The sequence below is a fragment of the Carcharhinus amblyrhynchos genome, chromosome 15 (genome assembly GCF_965287045.1).
Source record: "Carcharhinus amblyrhynchos chromosome 15, sCarAmb.v2.hapA, whole genome shotgun sequence".
Lineage (NCBI taxonomy): Eukaryota > Metazoa > Chordata > Chondrichthyes > Carcharhiniformes > Carcharhinidae > Carcharhinus > Carcharhinus amblyrhynchos.
In genome coordinates, this window is record NC_137338.1 from 13,365,947 (window position 1) to 13,387,997 (window position 22,051).

A 22,051-nucleotide genomic window follows, 5' to 3' on the forward strand; every position below is an offset into this window, starting at 1 on the left:
TGCAATCATTATGCATCAAGTAATATCCATTTAATTGCATGCATTTATCAAATAGCTTTTTGGATTGCTACTTTGCATTTTGAATTACTATCAATTATTTACACATATTGTTGTTAATTTGCAGAGGAAGGTGGGAATGGGGGGAGGAGGAAGGAATTCTCTCCCCAAGCCTCCACCTACCGCCATTGCCTCATTGTCCGACCAAGATTTCCCTCCCCCCTGCCACCCGTGTCAAGATATGCGTGTGGTCATCATTCCCTGCCCACGGAACATAAATAACAGTGGGAGTCCCAGCGGACCTTCTTGCTTTCTGCCCATTTAGGGTCACCCCCCCCCACCACCCCCCCCAACCCCAGGACGATCATATTGAGCTAATGTTAGGCCCTGAGAAGTGGTGACATATCCCCATTAGAAGGAGCCACACCATGACTTCCCTTTCAGAGTTCAGCCCCAGCTTGGTTTGATTTGCCCCTCCTTGATCCCTTGCCAGCCAGCCTTGCCAACGTTCATTTTATGTTTTCAGGCATACAAATATTGTAATAAGTCATTAAAGTTCAACCTCTGTAAGTATTGATCCCTCGCCAACTTTCATTTGACACATTCCTTCAGGTTTGATCTTGTCATCCCTGTCAGATGATGTTCTGTCACGTGACATTTGATCACATGGCATTTACCCACTGTTTGCACATCATGTCATTTATCTTAGTTGAATTGGGCAGGCAGTGGCTTAGTGGTATTGTCACTGGACTACCAATCCATAGAGCCAGGGTAATGCTCTGGGGAGCTGAATTTGAATACTACCACAGCAGATGTTGAAATTTGAATTCAATAAAAATCTGGAATTAAAAGTCTAATGATGGCTGTAAACGATTGTGGATTGTGTTTAAAAAAAATCCGTCTGGTTCACAAATGTCCTTCAGGGTAGCAAATCAGCCATCCTTACCTGTTCTGGCCTACATGTGACTCTAACCCACGTGAATATGGTTGACACTTAACTGCCTTCGGAAATGGCCTTGCAAGCCTTTCACCGGAATTCTATTGCCTAAACCTGCCACGGAATCAGAGCGGGCAAGGGGCGGACAATGGGAAGGTTTGTTGACCTTGGGCAGGATTTTACGGTCTCGGGTCAAGCAAGGCCGTAAAATCCCATCATTCAGTTCAAGGGCAATTAAGGATGGGCAATAAATGCTGGAACTGCCAGTGACACCCATATCCCCTGAAAGAATGATAATAAAAAAGAATGTGAGTATCTACAAGCCCTGAATAAAATGTTAGTTTTTTTTAATATCACAGGATTAATAATTTATAAAACAGAGAAAGAGCAGCAAGACTTAAGGATAAGTATTGTGAAATAAAAATATTTCTGTGATATTTATTAAGCATCAATGTCTGAAGGAACATGAAATAAATACCACTGTTCAACAAAACCATCAATGCCAGTAACTTCCAAGTGAAAGTTTTCATACAGTTTGATGACTTTTTATAACACACAGTAACTTACAAGAACAATAAAATGAAAATCAAACCTAATTAATCACTGACTCCCACACGCCATCACGGCAACCCAGCATCAGGGCAGTTAGAATCAGTCCTCAGAGAGAAGATCAAAGCTGCTAGATTCCCATTAAGCACATTATAAAAGAGAGCACATCAGAGACACACAGCAGCTCTCCCTCCCTCTTTCCAGATAGCATTTCTCTCCCCCTCCTCAAACGTGTGGATGTTTTTCTTTCATTTTATCTTCCCCACTTTCCCTTCCCCTCTCACACTTTCCCTCCCCCCGTTTGCATCTGTATCATTCTCTCTCATTCTCTCCTTTCCCAGGCAAACCTCACCAGGGAATCTCGACTCTCAATACTCCACAGAGATGTCCAACAACTCCAACCACCCCCCCCCCCCCACTCGTCCCTCCCTCCATCCCTCCCCAACAACTGGGAAATCCTTCCTTCTCTATTAGCATCTCTAATGGGCACCAATAACAAGACAGAGAAGGGACAGATGCTCATGGTGGCGCAGTGGTTAGCACTGCTGCCTCACAGCGCCAGGGACCTGGTTTGATTCCCAGCTTGGGTACTTAAACTCAAGTAGGATCCCGCTCGAATATGAAGAGCGAATTACTGCAGGGGCCAATTCTGCTGCTGTTTTGATTGTAAGTGAACAAGTTTGTACCCACAGAAAGAAACATAAAAGCAAGCGTGCACGCCATGCATATTTGGAATTAAAGCACGAAGGCCAGAAATATCCCTAGTTCACATCTGGTTCACATTTTATGCGGCACGGTGGTTAGCACTGCTGCCTCACAGCACCAGAGATTCAAGTTTGATTCCCAGCTTGGGTCACTGTCTGTGTGGAGTCCGTACATTCTCCCCGTGTCTGCGTGGGTTTCCTCCCACAGTCCAAAGATGTGTGGGTTAGGCAGATTGGCAATGCTAAATTGCCCCTTAGCGTAAGGGGGACTAGCTAGGGTAAATACATGGGATTATGGGGATAGGGCCTGGGTGGGATTGTGGTTGGTGCAGACTCGATGGGCTGAATGGCCTCCTTCTGCACTGTATGACTATGATTCCTGCTCTGTGCTGAGGGAGCTGTTCTGAATATAGATATCTATAGTATAAGCCTCCACCACCACAGAGCTGGAGCAGAGAAACAATGAGCAATATTCCCAACTCCACTCCGCGTTCCGACTGGCCTTCTCCTGGAACATGTTTCCTTGCCTGGAAAGAAGTGGGCTTAGCCTCAATAGTTGTCCTTCCCACTGGTATCCTAGTCTCATTTCTCCATCTGGCCAACTGCCCAAACAGGAAAGTAGCCAAACATGGTTTGCAACTGAGGAAGAGTATGCTGGTCTCCATTTCTGAGCTTATCAGCTGAATAACAGAGGGGATAGCTATCCACAGCTGGAGCACCAGTCACTGGCAGCTTATTGTTTGTACATTTGTGTCCTAACACCTAGAATTCGAGCTATGTACTGGGCAGGAAAACCAGGTTACGCTGCCACTGTTCACGCACACGTGTTACCAGCCAGTTGGGGGAGAACTGGCAAACATCCAAACATGGTGTCACAGTGACCTCGGGAGAGGAGGGGAGAAACACAGCAGATAATATATCAAATGGCGTGATGCCTGCAATCATTTCTGAGTTGGTTTCTGACTAGTTGCAGCAGCATTGATATCACAAGCCACAATCTTTTCCTGAATATTTTAGGCAGTTTTGACTCTGTACTCAGTGTTGTGTTTGACATGTGAAACCTTGCAATCTGGACAAATGCAAAATCTATCATACAAAGATGTTCACCACGGCTCCCTGATAGCACTCTCCTTTCCGCCTCTGTCATTTCACAGATTTCCGACCTAATGCACCATCGGGTCTGAGGAAGCATGGCACTGTTGGAGGTCTTTTGAATAAGAAGTTAAATCATGGCCCGGTCTGCCCTCTGAGCTAGACGTAAAGGATCCCAGGGCAGTATTCAAAGAATGGGGGAATCAAGGGTGGGACAAGGGTGTTCTTGCTAATGTCCAAGTCTTCAGAAACAGATTATCCAATCATCATTACATTGCTGGTTCTGGGAACTTGCTGGATGTAAATTAGCTGCCATGATTGCTACATTTTTTTTTAACTTGGGTGTGAGCATTACTGGCAAGGCCAGCATTTGTTGCCCATTCTTAATGGTTTTTGAGGTGGTAATTGCTGTGAAACACTTTGATACATATGACACTTTGGTCATGAAGAAAGCTTCATAAATGCAAGTCATCTCCCTATTCCCACAAAACTGCTTACCACCTAACTTCCCTTCCAACATGCAATGTTATCTGATCATTTTAACAGTTCTCTCTTCTTAGCCACTGGTTCCCCCCACTTCAAATTAGCTGCCATCACCTCCTCCTCAAAAAATCACAACCCTTAACTTTCCCATCCTTGCAAGTATTGCCACATCTTTAACTTGCATCCCTTTCCAAAGTACTCGAACATCCAAAGATCCTTAGACAGCACCTTCCAAACCCAGATCACTTCCATCTAGAAGGACAAGGGCAGCAGATACATGGGAACATCACCACCTGGAAGTTAACCTCCAAGCCACTCACCATCCTATATTTGGAAATATATCACCGTTCCTTTGCAGGCGCTGGGTCAAAATCCTGGAATTCTCTCCCTAACGGTATTTTGGATCAACCCACACATGTAGAATGCAACGATTCAAGAGGCAGCTCACCACAGCTTTCTCAAGGGCAACTAGGGATGGGCAATAAATGCTGGCCAGCCAGCAATGCCCGTGTCCCATGAATGAATAAAAAAAACTTCCAAAATCTGTCCATCCTTCCCACAACTCAATGTTTGAGTCCTTCCTGAGCAGTTTTCCTCTTATGCCACAATGCCAAAATGGCTGTTATCAAAGTCACAAATGACACCCTAAGTGATTAAATGTAAATTATCTCTCCCCATCCTTCTGGATCTGTCTATAGCCATTGGCATGTTTGATCAATATACTTCCTCCAACACCTCTCCACCAATATCCAGCTGGCTAAGACTGTCCTCACCTAATTCAAATCTTATCTATTTGATATTAGCCATGGTATCACTTGCAATGCCTTCTCTTCCTGCTCTCACACGGTTATTGCTGGTACTCCCCCGCCAACAGGGAACTATCCTTGCTCCTCTCATATTTCTCATCTACTTGCTTCCTCTTAGAAACATCGTCAGAGAATAAGGCAGGGGGTGACAATGGCCTAGTGGTACGATCGCTTGACAATTAATCCTGAAACTCAGCAAATATTCTGGGGACCCAGGTTCGAATCCCACCTTGACAGATGGTGGAATTTGAAGTCAATTTAAAAAATATCTGGAATTAAAAATCTACTGATGACCATAAACCATTGTCAATTGTCAGAAAAAACCCATCTGATTCACTAATGTCCTTTAGGGAAGGAAATCTGCTGTCCTTACTTGGTCTGGCCTCCAAGTGAATCCAGACCCACAGCAATATGATTGACTCTCAACCAAGCGGCACAGTGGTTAGCAATGCTGCCTCACAGCGTCGGGGACCCATGTTCAATTCAGGCCTTGGGTCACTGTCTGTGTGGAGTTTGCACATTCTCCTCATGTCTGCATGGGTTTCCTATGGGTGCTCCGATTTTTCACTTGCACTCCAAAGATGTAGAGGTTACGTGGATTCGCCATGCTAAATTGCCCCTAGTGTCAAAGGGATTAAATATGTGGGGTTATGGGAATAGGACCTGGGCGGGATGTGGTCAGTGCAGGCTCGATGGACCGAATGGCCTCCTTCTGCACTGTATTGATTCTACACACTCTGAGATGGCTGAGTGAGACACTCAGTACAAGGGCAATTAGGGATGGGCAATAAATGCTGGCCAGCCAGCAACACACGTCTCACGAATGAATAAATCTGACCTACTATCTCCTTACGTGGCTGCGTAAACATTCATTTGCTACTGCTTCCTGTGAAGTGCCTTGGACCATTTTAGATTGAAAGCACTCCAAAAATGTAAGCTGCCATTGCTCAAGCTACTCTTTCCTTCTATGGAACCAATGGGTGCAGACTTGAGGACATGTTCGTTTACCATCGAGACAGCAGCAGAGTGGGCCAAAGCCAACGAGGGATGTGAGCAATCACTCTAATCGGAGTAAAATACAGCAAACTAATCCACATGTTGCTGCTGTGTCAGCAGCTGGGATCTATGCTGAGTGTCCCAAAGGAACCGTACAGTTTACAACTCAAGTCATGGACAGCAGTAGATCTGATGGATTGTTCCACAGTGAGGCTGCCCCACAACTCATGGTAATGAACTAGCACGTCAGTTTTGGGAGTACGAGTATTCATCAGGCCTCACTCTGAGTCAGGGCAATATTGCACCATTCCAGTTGTGTTAAATTTAAAGTAAAGGATTGAATTTTGTGTGTGTGTGTGTGTGTGTGTGTGTGTGTGTGTGTGTGTGTGTGTGTGTGTGTGTGTGTGTGTGTGTGTGTGTGTGTGGAACCTAAGACTTTATCTCTGGAGCTTATGTCAAAATGTAAGTCGTGACTAAAGAGCAGCACGGTGGCACAGTGGTTAGCATTGCTGCATCACAGCGCCAGGGTCCCAGGTTCAATTCTGCCTTCGGGTGACTGCCTGTGTGGAGTTTGCGCATCCTCCCTGTGTCTGCGTAGGGTTTCCGTCGGATGCTCCAGTTTCCTCCCACAGTCCAAAGAAGTGTGGGTTAGGTTGATTGGCCATGGAAAATTGCCCCTTCGTGTCAGGGAGACTAGCAGGGTGGATATGGGGGGTTACAGGGATAGGGTCTGGATAGGATTATGGTCGGTCCAGAGTCTCTGGACCAAATGGCCTCCTTCTGCACTGTAGGGATTCTATTCTAGGATTCTAAAGGGATGTAAGGTCCTGTGTGAGATGAGTGGAAACATCTCAATCTAACCCTTAATCAGGATATGTCAAGTAACAAAATGTACCCTCGATTTGGTACAAATCAGAGTTAGATTGACAAACCCATCTAGTCAGAGCAGAGAATGGGAGCACCATATTATGGCAACACCATGCCCTATCACAATAGGGTTAATATTGTTGTTCATCTAAAATCACTGCTTAAAATGATTGGGACTGACTGCGCTAGGTTTATGCAACAATCCTCCACTCACTGAATTTTGCAGAGAAACCACTCTGCTTTTGTTGGACGATGTTGCTTTTTTTAAAGTTTATTTATTAGTGTCACATTAGTGTAGGCTTACATTAACACTGCAATGAAGTTACTGTGAAAATTCCCGAGATGCTACACTCCGGCGCCTGTTCGGGTACACCGATGGAGAATTTACCATAGCCAATGCACCGAACTAGTACATCTTTGGACTGTGGGAGGAAACCCACGCAGACCCGAGGAGAATGTGCAGACTCAGTACAGACAGTCCAACTCATCTTCGATTTGGGGCATGGGGTACCTATCAGGTTTGGAGACGTGAAAGGCAGTTAGTCTATAATCCCCACTCAAAAAAACTGATTTGTTAGGCTTGGGAATAGGGACTACAGGCTCAGCCCATTCTGCAAGTTGCACGGGCCTTATTATGCCAAACTTTCAAGGCACAACTTTCCACAACCTAGTCACGGACTCAGTGATAGGTTCCCCAGGAGTTGTCGCAGCCATGTTGAAGTGATATCTCTCAAATATAACTGAGGACTTTGTGTCATAATAGCCTTTACTCAGGACTGCTACTTCATTAACAGTTTTTGAGTCAGGGACATTCGGGTCAGCCAGACTTTTTATCATGAAAGTCGGGGCTCCATATGTTGTCAACAACTTTGCCTTTTGTTTTCCACCTCCTTCAATGTTAATAGCACGGAAGAAGTAAAACATGCGCTCTGTATATTGGGCCCAGTCTTTTTCACTGGTATCGTAAGGTTTGGGTTTCCCAAGAAGAGGCATAATGGTTTTTTGGCTTTTTCTTACCAGAGGGAAGACTTACAGAGGTTGCTCAGTAGGAGAGCTGGGAAGAAAATGATTTTCTCCTTGTTGCCAATGTGGTAATTGAACCAAACGCCACTTCCCATCACAAACGCCTTTTATTTTGTACCAAAGAGAAGGGTCACATCTGCAACTTGCAGCAAGATAGCCAACACCTTGGGACTTACAACGCAGGTCCTAAATGAGCAATGGGTTAAAATCCTCTGCTGTCCACTCCTTATTGGGCGAGCCTTCACTCATTCAGTAGGGCAGCTCATCCTCCATAAAGCCCATGGGGAGATCTATCAATGATCCCCAATGGCCTTTGTGGCCATCATAACAATGACAATCCCCCATGATTATCACAACACATTTCTTACCATTACTTCTTGATTTATATTGTGTCCTATGGTGTTGCTACAGTCAGGAGGCTTATAAACCACTACAACCAGTGGGGATAGCATGGTGGCACAGTGGTTAGCACTGCTGCCTCACAGCGCCAAGGACGCGGGTTTGAATTCGGCCTCGGGTGACTGTCTGCATGGATTTTCTTTGGTCTGGTTTCCCCCCACAGTCCACAAATGTGCAGGTTAGGTGGATTGGCCATGCTAAATTGCCCCTTAGTGTCAGGGAAATTAGCAGGGTAAATACGTGGGGTTACAGGGATGGGGTCTGGGTTGGGTTGTTGTCAATGCAGGCTTGATGGGACGAATGGCCTCTTTCTTCACGGTAATGATTCTATGAACAAATGATTTATTTCCCTTGCCATTTCTTATCTCCACCCCAATTTATTCTATATTTTGATCCTGGCAGGAAGGTACAAAGGGAGGGAGTGGCGAGGACACGGAGGGGTCAGCATACCTGCAGTACATTGCACCCACAGTGTCCCAATTTGATCCAGCAAGGAAACTCATGTTATTTTAATTCTTTCTCTTTGATCACTTTAGACTTCTAGTCTCAAAAAGATTAATGTGGTTTTCAAAAAAATTAGCTTCCAGCAATTCAATTAAATGTTTACCCAATCTGTCTGCAGGTTGTAAGGTTTATAAAGTTGAAGTTTATTTACTAGTCACAAGTAAAGCTTACATTAACACTGCAATGAAATTACTGTGAAATTCCCCTAGTCACCACATTCTGGCACCTGTTTGGGTCAATGCACCTAACCAGCACACCTTTCAGAATATGGGAGGAAACCAGAGCATCCGGAGGAAACCCATGCACATGCAGGGAGAACATGCAAACTCCACACAGACTGTCACCCAAGCTGGGAATTGAACCCAGGTCCCTGGTGCTGTGAGGCAGCAGTGTTAACCACTGCACCACCCAAAAACTGTGGATCAATTTATAATGGCCAAACCACCCAACCTGCCCATCTTTGAGGTGTGGGAGGAAACCAGAGCACCCAGAGAAAACCCACGCATACACAGGAAGAATGTGCAGACTCCACAGAGCCAGTCACCCAAAGCTGGAATTGAACCCAGGTCCCTGGCGCTGTGAGGCAGCAGTGTTAATCACTGTGCCATATTGTCACCCTCAAAAGAGGATCCACAGAACAAGATAAAATCATTAGGCAGCAAAGGTAGAAAGTGTGAAGGACCAAGTTTGAAAAGGGATTCATATCTGTGGCTGGAGAAACGTTTCCTGTTCCCATCACTATCATTTCACCTAACATGATCCATTTCCCAATCTTCTTCTTGCATCCCTTGTACAGCAGAGCCAGATGTGGTACCAAAATTCTGGTTGGACTTCCCAGGGGAACTATTGAGTCCTGAATGCAAATTTTAACCTGAAAACGGTTTTGCGTAGTGTAACTTCTTTGACAATGCTATTCAAAAGAAAAATCAGGGACCTCTCCTTGTGTCCAGGCCAACGTTCCTCCTTCAGTTGAAACCATCTAAAGAATGCTCTTTCACCTTTTTTGCTTTTCGGGAGAATAGCACCTACATTTGCAGGCGCAATGGTGATGTAGTCATAATGTCACCGAATTAGTAACCCAGAGGCCTGGCCAAATGCTCTAGAGACATGGGTTCAACTCCCATCACAGCAGTTGGTGGAAATTGAATTCCATCAATAAATCTGCAATCAAATCTTGTTTATGGCAAGCAGGACAAATATAATTTTAGTCTGTTGTCAAACCCATTCTAGCTAACTAATGCCCTATTGGGAAAGATACCAAATTGGCTGTGACTCTAGACTTGCAGCAATATGGTTGATTCTTAACTACCTTCTGAAATAGCCTAGTGAGGTACTCAGTTCAAGGACAATTAGGGATGGGCAACAAACACTGACCTGGAATGCTGATCTTGCCAATGACGCCCATGTCCTATGAAAGAACTATTTAAAAAAACTTAACTCTCAACTATGTGGGATTCGCTGTGTCAAGACCTGTTAGCCCACATTTCTAAATAAAAATGTCATTGTTTATTAAGTTATAATTCAATTTTTGTAGCTGAAATAGGAATACAGAACAGCACGGTGGCACATTGGTTAGCATAGCTGCCTCACAGTGCCAGGGACCTGGCTTGGGTCATTGTCTATGTGGAGTCTACACGTTCTCCCTGTGTCTGCATGGGTTTCCTTCAGGTGCTCTAGTTTCCTCCATAGTCTGAAAGATGTGCTGGTTAGGTGCAGTGACCCAAACAGGTGCTGGACTGTGGCGACTAGAGGATTTTCACAGTAACTTCATTGCAGTGTTAATGTAAGCCTTACTTGTGACTAATAAATAAACTTTAACTTTTCCTTTGGTTGAGTCTTTACACAGAAAATATTTTTTCCTTGTTTGGAATGTCAGTGTTAACCACATCTGCTGTGCTTACCTCCAAGGTACCATTGCTCTTACTCCAAGACCATTTGTCTACCTGGTGAGGTGAAGGGCCTGTCAAAGAAAGAGTATCATGAGTGATATAAAATTAGCTAGCAGTACTACATATTCAAACACAATTTTAATAAACAGCACGCTTTTTCACTCTGTAGTTCAGTTCAGAGATAAACTTTGAGGATCACTGACTATGACACTGCTACAACACTTGCATTTCCATTGTAAATATACAATAGTTTTGTTATTTACCAATTTTTTTTATTTCTTTAAACTGTTTCTATGCAGCATTCTGTAATGTTGTTGCGAGTGCAGGAAGACAAATCACTCCTAATCTTGTGCCAAGTAGAGTTTTGACAGCAGTCTGTTTTGTGTGTGTGTGACCAAGTTCCCATAAAATTGAAGGCAATCTTGGAATCATAGAATAGTACAACACAGAAAGAGGCCACTCGTCCCATTCAGTCTGTGCCAGCTCTTTCAAAGAGGAATCCAGTTAAGTTTAAGTTTTTTTAAAGTTTATTTATTAGTTACTCCCACTATCCTACTCTTTCTCCAAATCCCTGTATCTTTTCCTCCTTCAAATGTTTATCTAATTCTGTTTTGAATGCTAATATTGGAATGTGTGTGCACATCCCACCAGAGAGTGCATTCCAAATCCTAATCAATCCTTGCATCAAAACGATTTCCCTTATGTCTCCTTGAATCAGTTCCTTTGTTATCAAACCTTCAACTATTGCAGACAGTTTGGTTGGAAACCTCTGACCTTGTCCATGGCTGGGATTCACCACTCCCCCTACAGTGAATGGAATTTTGGCTGACAGTGGGGCAGAATCATAGAGGTTTGCAGCATGAGTTGTGCATGAGTCATGCATGAGTCGCAAAAACCCAGTCTGCAGGTGCAGCAGGTGATCAAGAAGGCAAATGGGACGCTGGCCTTTATAGCAAGGGGGATAGAATATAAAAGCAGGGAGGTCTTGCTGCAACTGTACAGGGCACTGGTGAGGCTGCAGCTGGAGTACTGTGTGCAGTTTTGGTCGCTGCACTTGCGCAAGGATATATTGGCCTTGGAGGGAGTGCAGAGGAGGTTCACTAGGCTGATACCGGAGATGAGGGGGGTTAGACTATGAGGAGAGGCTAAATAGACTGAGTCTGTACTCGTTGGAGTTTAGAAGGATGAGGGGGGATCTTATAGAGACGTATAAGATAATGAAAGGGATGGATAGGGTAGAGGTAGAGAGATTCTTCCCGCTTAGAAAGGATAGCAGGACTAGAGGGCACAGCCTCAAGATAAGGGGGTGGGGCAGTTTCAATCGGAGTTGAGGAGGAACTTCTTCACTCAAAGGGTGGTGAATCTCTGGAATTCTCTGCCCGTTGAAGTGGTGGAGGCTATCTCGCTAAATATATTTAAGTCATGGGTAGATAGGTTTCTGATAGACAAGGGAATTAAGGGTTATGGGGAGAAAGTGGGAAGTGGAGCTGATCCACTTCACACCAGCCATGATCTTATTGAATAGCGGGGCAGGCTCAAAGGGCTAGATGGCCTACTCCTGCTCCTATTTCTTATGTTCTTATTAACAGGCCTTTCGGCCCAACTTGCCCATGCCACCCAGTTTCTACCAAGCTAACTTACTCCCAATTGCCTGCATTTGGCCTATATCTCTTTACATCCACCTTACCCATGTAACTATCTAACTGCTTTTTAAAAGGCAAAATTGTACCCATCTCTGGCAGCTTGTTTCAGACAATCACCACCCTCTGAGTATGGAAAAGATTGGAGAATGCTGCCCCTTTTCCTTATTTAACTTATCTTCATAATTTTAACCACCTACATCAAATCTCTTTTTGGCCTTCTCTGCTCTAAAGAGAACCACCACAAATTTGTTCATCTATCCCTGAAAAGGTTCAAGTAAGTCTCTTCTGTACTCTTTAGAAAGCATCTGTATTCCTCATTTGTGGTGCTCAATAATAGTCTCCACATTAACTGAGGGCAAACTAGACTTCTACATTGTATGCCATTATTCAGAAAGTCCATTATGCTGTGTTAGTTGCCTTGTTGCCTGTTCTGTCATCCTCAAAGACTTGTACACAAACCCACCTGCACCCCTTTTAAAATTGTCCCACTTATTAGAATCTGGAATCCTTACAGTGCAGAAATAAAGTCATTTGGCCCATCAAGTCTGTACCAACAACAATCCCACCCAGGCCTTATCCCCGTAACCCCACATATTTACACCGCTAATCCCCCGACACTATGGGTCAATTTAGCATGGCCAATCCACCTAACCCACACATCCCTGGACTGTGGGAGGAAACCGGAGCACCTGGAGGAAGCCCACGCAGGCACAAGGAGAATGGGCAAACTCCATTAGTCACCCAAGGCCAGAATTGAACCCGGGTCCCTGGTGCTGTAAGGCAGCAGTGCTGACCATTATTATCTGTCCGCATTCTTTCTACCGTCATACTTTGTGGGATTGAATCTCATCTACCATGCATCCACCCATTCCACTAGCCCGCCAATATCCTCTTGAAGTCTGTTATTATCTACCTCAATCTTTACCACACTTCCAAGCTTTGTTGCACATTTTGGAATTGTATTCTGGGTCTAACTCATTAATATCCCTGAAGATTGGAAATGGACCCAGCACTGAAGGTTGAAGCATTCTATATGCCACCCTCCAGTTCAAAACACTGCCTTCACCACAGTTCTCTGTTTTGTGTCTCATAGACATAAGCTGCTACTCCCTTTTTTGTCCCATGGGTTCAATTTTGCCATGATGTGGAGATGCCAGCAATGGACTGGGGTAAACACAGTAAGAAGTCTCACAACACCAGGTTCAAGTCCAATAGGTTTATTAGGTAGCAAAAGCCACTAGCGTTTGGAGCGCTTGCTGCCCCTTTGTCAGGTGAGTGGGAGTTCTATTCACAAACAGGGCATATAAAGACAAAACTCAATTCACAAAATAATGATTTGTGTCTTTATATGTCCTGTTTGTGAATAGAACTCCCACTCACCTGACAAAGGCGCAGCAAGCGCTCCAAAAGCTTGTGGGTTTTGCTACCAAATTAACCTGTCGGACTTTAACCTGAGGCTTCTTACGGTATTCAATTTTGCCAACAAGCCCAGTGTGTTGTACTTTATCAAACAAATTACAAAAGACTATGTACATACAATGCCAGCACTGTCATCACCCCACGTCACTGTTACCTCATCAGTAGACTCAGTCAGGAATTATTTTGTCCTTGAGGAATGTGCTGCTGGCTCTGGTTTATTAAGCGAGGCTTGTCCAAGTGGCTGGTAACTTTCTCCTCAATGATTCTTTCCATTTTCCAGCTCAGATGTTAAACACTCTTTGATTTGATTTATTATTGTCATATTTATTAGTGTACAATGAAAAGTATTGTTTCTTGCATACTATACAGACAGTGCATACCATTCATAGAGAACGAAAGGAGAGATGCCAAATGTAGTGTTACAGTCATAGCTAGAGTGCAGAGAAAGATCAACTTAATGCCAGGTAGGTCCACTTAAGTGTCTGATGGAAGAAGCTGTTCTTGTGTTTGTTGTTACATGACCTCAGGCTTTTGTTTCATTTCCCTGAGGGAAGAAGGTGGAAGAGAGAATGTCTGGGGTGCGTGGCATCCTTAGTTATGCTGGCTGCTTTGCTGAGGCAGCGGGAAGTGTAGACTTCCAGATTTTTCCAGATTTCCACCTCACTGTTCCCTCATCAGTAGACTCAGTCAGGAATGATTTTGTCCTTGAGGAATGTGTTGCTGCCTCTCATTTATTCAGCCAGGCTTGTCCAAGTGGCTGGTAACTTTTTCCTCAATGATTGTTCCCATTTCCCAGCACTGATGTTAAACACTCTCGCCTGTGATTTCCAGATTTATGCTGTTCTCCTTTCTTGAACAAGGATGTAACATTTGCAATCCTTTGGCACCAGCCCTGCATCTCAAGAGGATCAGAAGGCTGTGGCCAGGATCTCTGCAATTTCTATTCTATTTTAATTCAGCAACCTCCATCTGGGCTTATCTACTTTAATACTTGCAACCTTCCCGGTACTTCCTCCTGTTTTTATCTCCAGTATCCCGGCAACCCAATTCCCTTATCAGCTCCATCGCTCCTCTAACAATCTTTGTACTGTTAATTTGCCTGTAGGCTACCCTTTTATAGGAGCATAAAATGATGCAGCACAAAAGGGTTCCATTTGGCCCATCCTGTCTCTGCTAGCACTTGGAAAAATTTATTCAATTAATCCCTTTGCCCTGTTCTTACTCTTCAAAGGTTATTTATTAGAGTCACAGGTAGGCTTACATTAACACTGTAATGAAGTTGCTGTGAAAATCCCCTACTCGCCACTCTCCAGTGCCTGTTCGGGTACTCCGAGGGAGAATTTAGCATGGCCAATGCACCCAACCAGTGCATCTTTTGGATAGTGGGGGGAAACCACGTAGACATGGGGAGAATGTGCAGACTCTGTACAGACATTGACCCAAGCCAGGAATTGAACCTGGGTTCCACGGCGCTGTGAGGCAGCAAAGCTAACCACTGTGCCACCATGCTGCCCTGGAACCACTTTACTAATATATCCAAGTCCCTTTATTCGCGTTATTCCTGAACCTATTTCCAAACGTTTTCATGCAGTGCATTCAGGACAATAACAACTTGCTGCATAAAAATATTCTCACTTCTGACTATTTTCTCTCCTATCAGGAGAAACAGTCTTCCCCTGTTCACTCTGTCAAATCATCTCATGGTTGTGAATACTTGTTCTGAATCTTCCTTAATGTCTCTGTTCTTCAGGAGAGCATCCCCAGTGCCTCTATCTCTCCAGATAGCTGAAGTTCAGCATTCCTAGTAACATTCCTAAGGAAGCTCCTGTGCACCTTCTCTTCTTGACATCTTTCTCAAAATATGCTCACCCAAAATTGGACACAATCCTTTAGCTGAGGCCTAATCAGTGATTTCTAAAGGCTTAACCTAACGTCATTTTGTCATCATTCCTTCTAGCTTGCAGTAAGTGGGTAAGATTCTCCGACCCTACCCCCCCCAGCCGCATGTTTCCCGCCGTAGGAGGTGGCACAGTGGAATTCTCTGGTCCCACCTGTCAATGGGAATTCCTACTGCCATGCTGGTGGGAAGCCTACGGATGGGGTCCAATGCCAGCGAGACTGGAGAATCCTGCCAGCATCAACGTCCAGAGAATTACGGCCTTTATCATTATTTCTCAAGTAGGCGATTTTCACAGTAACTTCATTACAGTGTTAATGTAAGCCTACCTGTGACACTAATAAATAACCTTTGAAGAGTAAGAACAGGGCAATGGGATTAATTGAATAGATCTTTCCAAGTGCTAGCAGAGACAGGATGGGCCAAATGGAACCCTTTCATACGGTGTCATTTTATACTTCTATAAAAGGGTAGCCTACAGGCAAATTAACAGTACAAAGATTGTTAGAGGAGTGGCAGAGTTGAAAAGGAATTGGGTTGCAGGGATACTGGAGATAAAAACAGGAGGAAGCGCTAGGAAGGCTGCAAGTATTAAAGTAGATAAGCCCAGATGCTTTGTTCATTTCATTTAAAAAATTCTTCATCTATACCTTGCAGCCATTCTGGGTTCCACTATTTTCTGCTTATTCCATCTTCTCCAACTTTTTCCGTTCTCCCAATGATCACAGTCTGTGTCAGCTCCAGGCTGGGCCATTGGATTCTTGACACTGTTCACATATTTTCGTTCCACCATTACATTGTGCAGTTGAAATTTCCCTACATTGGCAAGCATCTTCCAGGTATATCATCTTCTCTCATGATGCCAAAACCATATCTTTGTGATCACAAGTCCCGTTCAATAATGATCACCCAAAGAAAGAAGCCAAAGGCATACTGTTGTTCTGATTTTTGCGCATTTAATCTGATTGTCCATCCATCAAAGGTTGTGTTGTGAGTTAAAACAAAGGATTGGAAGGCACTGCATGGGAGGTAGAGTCATAGAATCAGAGTGCAGAAGGAGTCTGCACCGACCACAATCCCACCTAGGCCCTATCCCCATAACTCCATGTATTTACCCTAGCTAATCCCCTTGACATTAAGGAGCAATTTAGCATGGCCAATCCGCTTAACCCGCACATCTTTGGACCGTGGGAGGAAACTAGAGCATCCAGTGGAAATCCATGCAGGCACGGGGAGAACATAAAGACCCCACACAGACAGTGACACAAGCTAGGAATCGAACCCAGGTCCCTGATGCCGAGGGGCAGCAGTGCTAACCACTGTGCCATTGTCACCAATAATGGTGATCAGTTGGGAATCCAGGGAGAAAGACGGGCAAGGGAAGCAATTGGTGTTATAAGATTATTGTATGAATGCAGTTGAGGGAATGGACAGGAATCATGGGGGGATCTTTCGTGCAACCTGGAGAGATAGACGACTCATAAGAAATCTGTACATGGGACAAACAGCAACCATGGGGAGTCAGAACCACTTGCAATCAGAAGAGGAGTTTGACAAGAGCATCATTTAGCCCCAGTCCACTTCAAAATCCATGCAAAAGAAATGATCACAGGAACGATTGAAGACAGAAAATGTTCAGATTGCTTTGGGAGGCAGTGGGTTGGGATTTTAGAGATGACGAAGAATCATAGAATCTGACAGTGCAGAAGGAGGCCATTCAGTCCATCAAGTCTGCAGTGACCAATTGCAACAGGATCTTGATCAATTGGGCCAGTGGACTGGCGAATGGCAGATGGAGTTTAATTTAGACAAATGTGAGGTGATGCATTTTGGTAGATTGAACAAGGGCAGGACTTATTCAGTTAATGGTAGGGTGTTGGGGAGAGTTACAGAACAAAGAGATCTAAGGGTACCTGTTCATAGTTCCTTGAAAGTGGAGTCACAGATGGACAGAGTGATGAAGAAGGCATTCAGCACGCTTGGTTTCATCGGTCAGAACATTGAATACAGGAGTTGGAATGTCATGTTGAAGTTGTGCAAGACATTGTTAAGGCCACACTTGAAATACTGTGTGTAATTCTGGTCACCCTACTGTAGAAAGGATATTATTAAACTAGAAAGAGTGCAAAAAAGATTTACTAGGATGCTACCAGGAATTGATGGATTGAGTTATAAGGAGACGATGGATAGATTAGGATTTTTTCTCTGGAGTGTAGAAGGTTGAGGGGTGATCTTATAGAGGTCTATAAAATAATGAGGGGCACAGATCAGCTAGATAGTCAATATCTTTTCCCAAAAGTGGCGGAGACTAAAACTAGAGGGCATAGGTTTAAGGTGAGACGGGAGAGATACAAAAGTGTCCAGAAGGCCAATTTTTACACACTAAGGGTGATGAGTGTCTAGAACAAGCTGCCAGAGACAGTAGTAGAGATGGGTACAATTTTGACTTTTAAAAAGCATTTAGGAAGTTACATGGGTACAAGGGATATGGGCCAAATGCCGGCAATTGGGATTAGCTTAGGGGTTTCAAAAAAAAAGGGCGGCATGGACAAGTTGGGCTGAAGGGCCTGTTTCCATGCTGTAAATCTCTATGATTCTATGACCACAATCCCACCCAGGCCCTTTCCCCATACACCACATATTTACCCAGTCAATCCCCCCTGACACTAAGGTCAATTTAGCATGACCAATCAACGTAACCTTTGGACTGTGGAAGGAAACTGGAGAAAACCCATGCAGCCACGAGGGAGAACGTGCAAGCTCCGCACAGACAGCGGCCCAAGCCAGGAATTAAACCTGGGTCACTGACACTGTGAGGCAGCAGTGTTAACCACTGTGCCACCGTGCTGTCCTAAAGCAAGCATAGGAGGAGGATTACAGAAAACTGGTAGATTGCTCAGTAACAGCAGACATGAACTTTGGAATGAAAGTGAACATGGACAAAAATCAAGTGATGCATATCTCAAAATCGCCAAGAAATATTTGCCACAAAGTTGTGCCGAACATGTCCCTACCTTAGAGATGTTCATAAAAGGAAAGGAACTAGGACAGCTGCAAGGATTCAAGTATTTATGCAGATACAAGTTACAACAAAGAAATATGAACAAGGATAACAATGGGAAAGGCCATCTTTGATAAGAAGCGACAGTTCTATCCAGAGAGGTGAATAAAACAACTCAAAAAATGGCCTGTAAAGAACATGATTTGGAATATTGTTTGTGAGACTTTTGCCCTACAGAAAGAGGGAACCAATGGCAGAATCAATCAAAAGATTCAAGAAAGAGATGTAAATGTTTCTGATGAAAAGTGGAATAAAAGGGCAATGGGGAGCAGGCAGGAAAGTGGAGCTGAGACCAGGATAAGATCAGCCATGATTATGTTAAATGGCAAAGCAGCATTAAAGAGCTAAATTGCCCACTTCCCCTCCTAATTCCCATGTTCCTATGTAACTTGATTAATAGCTTTGAAATGGGGGGTCTGAAGGAAAATGGAAGGGGTTGGCTGAACCGAAAAAATAACAAATGATGAAGTGCAGAGGAGAGTGAATGAACAGAGATATCTGCTGTTCACAAATCGGAAATGGCAGAGCGACTTGGGAGGCTTATTTTAAGAGGAAATGGGCTTGGAAGAGGCATTACGGAGAGAAGGTTGAAGGAAAAGAAAGAGAGGAATATCAATGGCTTGGGCATTGAAGGGAGTTATTGAAAAATTAAGAGAGTTAGTGGGGGTCACAGACAGAGAGAATTGAGAGCACTGGGCAGCCTTTGAAGGCTCTGGATGGATGCCCCCTGGGTATCTGTCTGATGCTCCTCTTTCTTTTAGGGTGCCTAAGGGCCCCTCCCTGATTCCCTGAGGCGAACCTGTACTTGGAGGGAGGTCAAGATGTGCCCTTCTGCTCTGACCAAGACACTGCAGAAGTTCACCCATAGCTAGACCAATGTTTCTCCAGCATAAACTATATGTTTCGCTTCTTCATAGCATCTGCCATCTTCCTGTAGGGACTTCAATGTGCTCGCATATCAGAGTCATAATATCGAAGAGAATGTGAACAGACTCTTCTGCCTTTGACATATCTGCCCTGTCTCTCTTTGATAACCATGATGTAGAGATGCCGGTGTTGGACGGGGATATGCACAGAAAGAAGTCTCACAACACCAGATTAAAGTCAACCAGGTTGAAGTCCTATCAGATAAACCTGTTGGACTTTAACCTGGTGCTGAGAGACTTCTTACTCTCTTTGATAACCCAGCATCTTCTCCATGACTACTTCCAGTGGTTCATCACCTAGTTCTGACTTAGCAGAGGCCTGTTCTCCAGCAGTCCGGAGTGCCAGGGACATAGGCCGTCACTGCCTCCTCCTGCTGTGGACATGTGTCCATAAAGTGACCAGAGTGTGAGCCCAAGTCTAGACAATGACCCATCGAGGTGTAGGTCTCTGGGCTGGTGGGGGTGCAGGTGAATGCTGTGATGACTGTACATGTGTAAAGTTGTTGTCTTTGTCCTCCTCCAGGCTGTCCTATGGGCTGGGGATGAGTCCAGGTGTGAGGCTTTCTCCACCCTCCTCTTGCTGGCACCTAGAATGGAGGTTGGAGAGAATAATGCTGCTTTTTGCTGGCTGAATATGGCACTCATCAATCACCTTAATTTTCCGAGGTTTTCTGGATTTTGCATGGTTTCTCAGTCGAGGTTTGGGGGAAGCTGACCTCACCATCAGCACTGACCCGGTCACTGAACCTCCCCTGCCAGCTCTAGCCTAGCCAGTGACACCCACAACCCATGACAGGAACACAAAATGAGTGGTGATGTGAGTTTGGAGAATACAAGGTACACTTACCCTTACAGCATTCCTGAGATCATTCATCCATTTCCTGCTGGGTAGGGTGGTCCTCCTCTGGACCCTGCAGATGCCAACTATCTCAGCCAACCCTTCCCCCACCAGGGTGGTCAGTCGGGTGGGCATCTGGCAGCCATCCCTGAAGAAGAGAATGTCCCACCTTTCCTGATGCTCCGGAGATGCATTGCTGAAGTGGCGAGTCGCGACTTATTGCCTTCTCCTGCTCATACTCCTTACAGAGACCTGGCACCATTCATTGAGGCCAGTCTGAGTGCCTTTTAAATATGATGCCCAGGTAAGCAGCGGGGCTTCTGGCTTTCTGTCCACCTCGCGGCAAGACATGGATGCGAACCATGCAGAAGTGTAATTAATGAGGTGGGCAACACACAACGGCGCATAAAAGCTCTCCGTATTCTACACAGGCATCATTCTGGACTTTCTGACCTTGCCACAGAATGTAAGACAGAAGGGAGCATTCCACCCTGGAAATCTTCGAGCAAAGCACACATAATTTATCTCTGTTCTGCCCATCACCCAACTTGTAGATTCTCTGCCTCTCACATGACACTTGTGAAGTGAATAGTGGCATTCCTACCTCAATAAAGTTCCATTTGCTGGGTACATAGAGAGTAACTTTTTTTTTACACACTTCATCACTCACCTTCCAGCGACCACCACTCCTGAGTGAGGAGGTGGCATCTATTTTTTGCCTCGCAAAGTGATTTGGCACATTTGCGTTTAAAGATATCCATCTAAATTGGAATTGAATGGCTATACCCATTAACAGCAATGCAAAAACGCCCAGAAACAATGTAGGAGATTGCGGAAGGACACAAAGAAATTTCTCTATGTTAACGCACACAGACATGCATTTGAACACCTACTTGGGGTACGTTGGTAATCATGCACACTTTCAGTGGACATTCCAAAGTTGTCCAGCCCGGAGATTTTCGGATCATTCCCAGTCGCCTCAAAAGATTTCCCCTTCGATATTTTTCTTCAGAGTGACAAGAAAAGGTGAAAATGGAGCAGGTTATATACAAATGAAGAATCTACATAGTGCTACACAGCTGGTCGAATGGCTGAGAGTGAATAACAGGCTTTTGTTTGTTGAGTGGTAGAAGAGATATTGTCCCCACATCAAAATTGTAGGTTGAGTGAGGAAAGCTCACTGAGTTGAAACATATTGGAAGGATTTCTGCACAATACCACAAGCATGAACAAAACAGGCACCTAATCCATCTTTTTTGCAATGAATTAATTACACAGTTATTTAGAATATGAAGCCAGAAGTGGGCCCAACTGGCCTATGCCAGTGTTTATGCTGCACATAAGCCTCCTTCCAACCTACTTCAATCTCTCCCTCAGGTGCTTATCTAGTTAAATTCAGCTCTATAATTCATCTCAACCACTGCCTGGGATAATAAGTTCCACATTTTCACCGCTCTTAATGTGAAGAAGTTTCTCCTGAATTCCCTATTTGACTTGCTCAGAATCCTACTGTGCAGAAGCAGGCCATTCAGCCCATTGGGTCTGCACCAAATCTCCAACGGAGTATCCTACCCAGACCCTAACAAAGTAGCCCTACGTAATCAACCCACTAATCCCCCTAAACTACAAATCTTAGGGTACAAAGGGACAATTTAGCACAGCCAATCCACCTAACCTGCCCATCTTTCAGACTGTGGAAGGGAACTGGAGCACCCGGAGGAAACCCACACAGACACAGAGAGAACGTGCAGTCTCCACACAGACAGTAACCCAGAATCAAGCCCGGGTCCCTGGAGTTTTGAGGCAGCAGTGTTAATCACTGGGTCACTGTGCCACCCCTGGTGACACAGTGGTTAACGTTATCTTATAATAATGACTCCTTGTTTCAACCTCCCCTAAAATTGGAAAAATTTCTCAATGCCTACATAATTTTAAAGACCTGTGTTCTTTGGTCATCCCCTTCTAGATTGAAGTGAGCCAACTGAAGAAAGCTGACACTTCTGTTCAGCCTGATGACTGCC

General features: G+C 44.6%; 1 protein-coding gene across 1 annotated transcript in view; it reads right to left on the bottom strand.

Moving 5' to 3' along the window:
- Positions 1 to 22,051, bottom strand: part of LOC145352911 (immunoglobulin superfamily member 5-like) — a 76,442-nt gene that overhangs the window by 15,980 nt on the left and 38,411 nt on the right. The window contains exons 7-8 of the mRNA XM_080203211.1: positions 20,924 to 21,036; positions 10,259 to 10,317 (exon numbers count right to left, since the gene is read on the bottom strand). Of these exons, the coding sequence (XP_080059337.1) occupies positions 10,259 to 10,317; positions 20,924 to 21,036 (172 nt within the window). The remainder of the gene's footprint in view (positions 1 to 10,258; positions 10,318 to 20,923; positions 21,037 to 22,051) is intronic.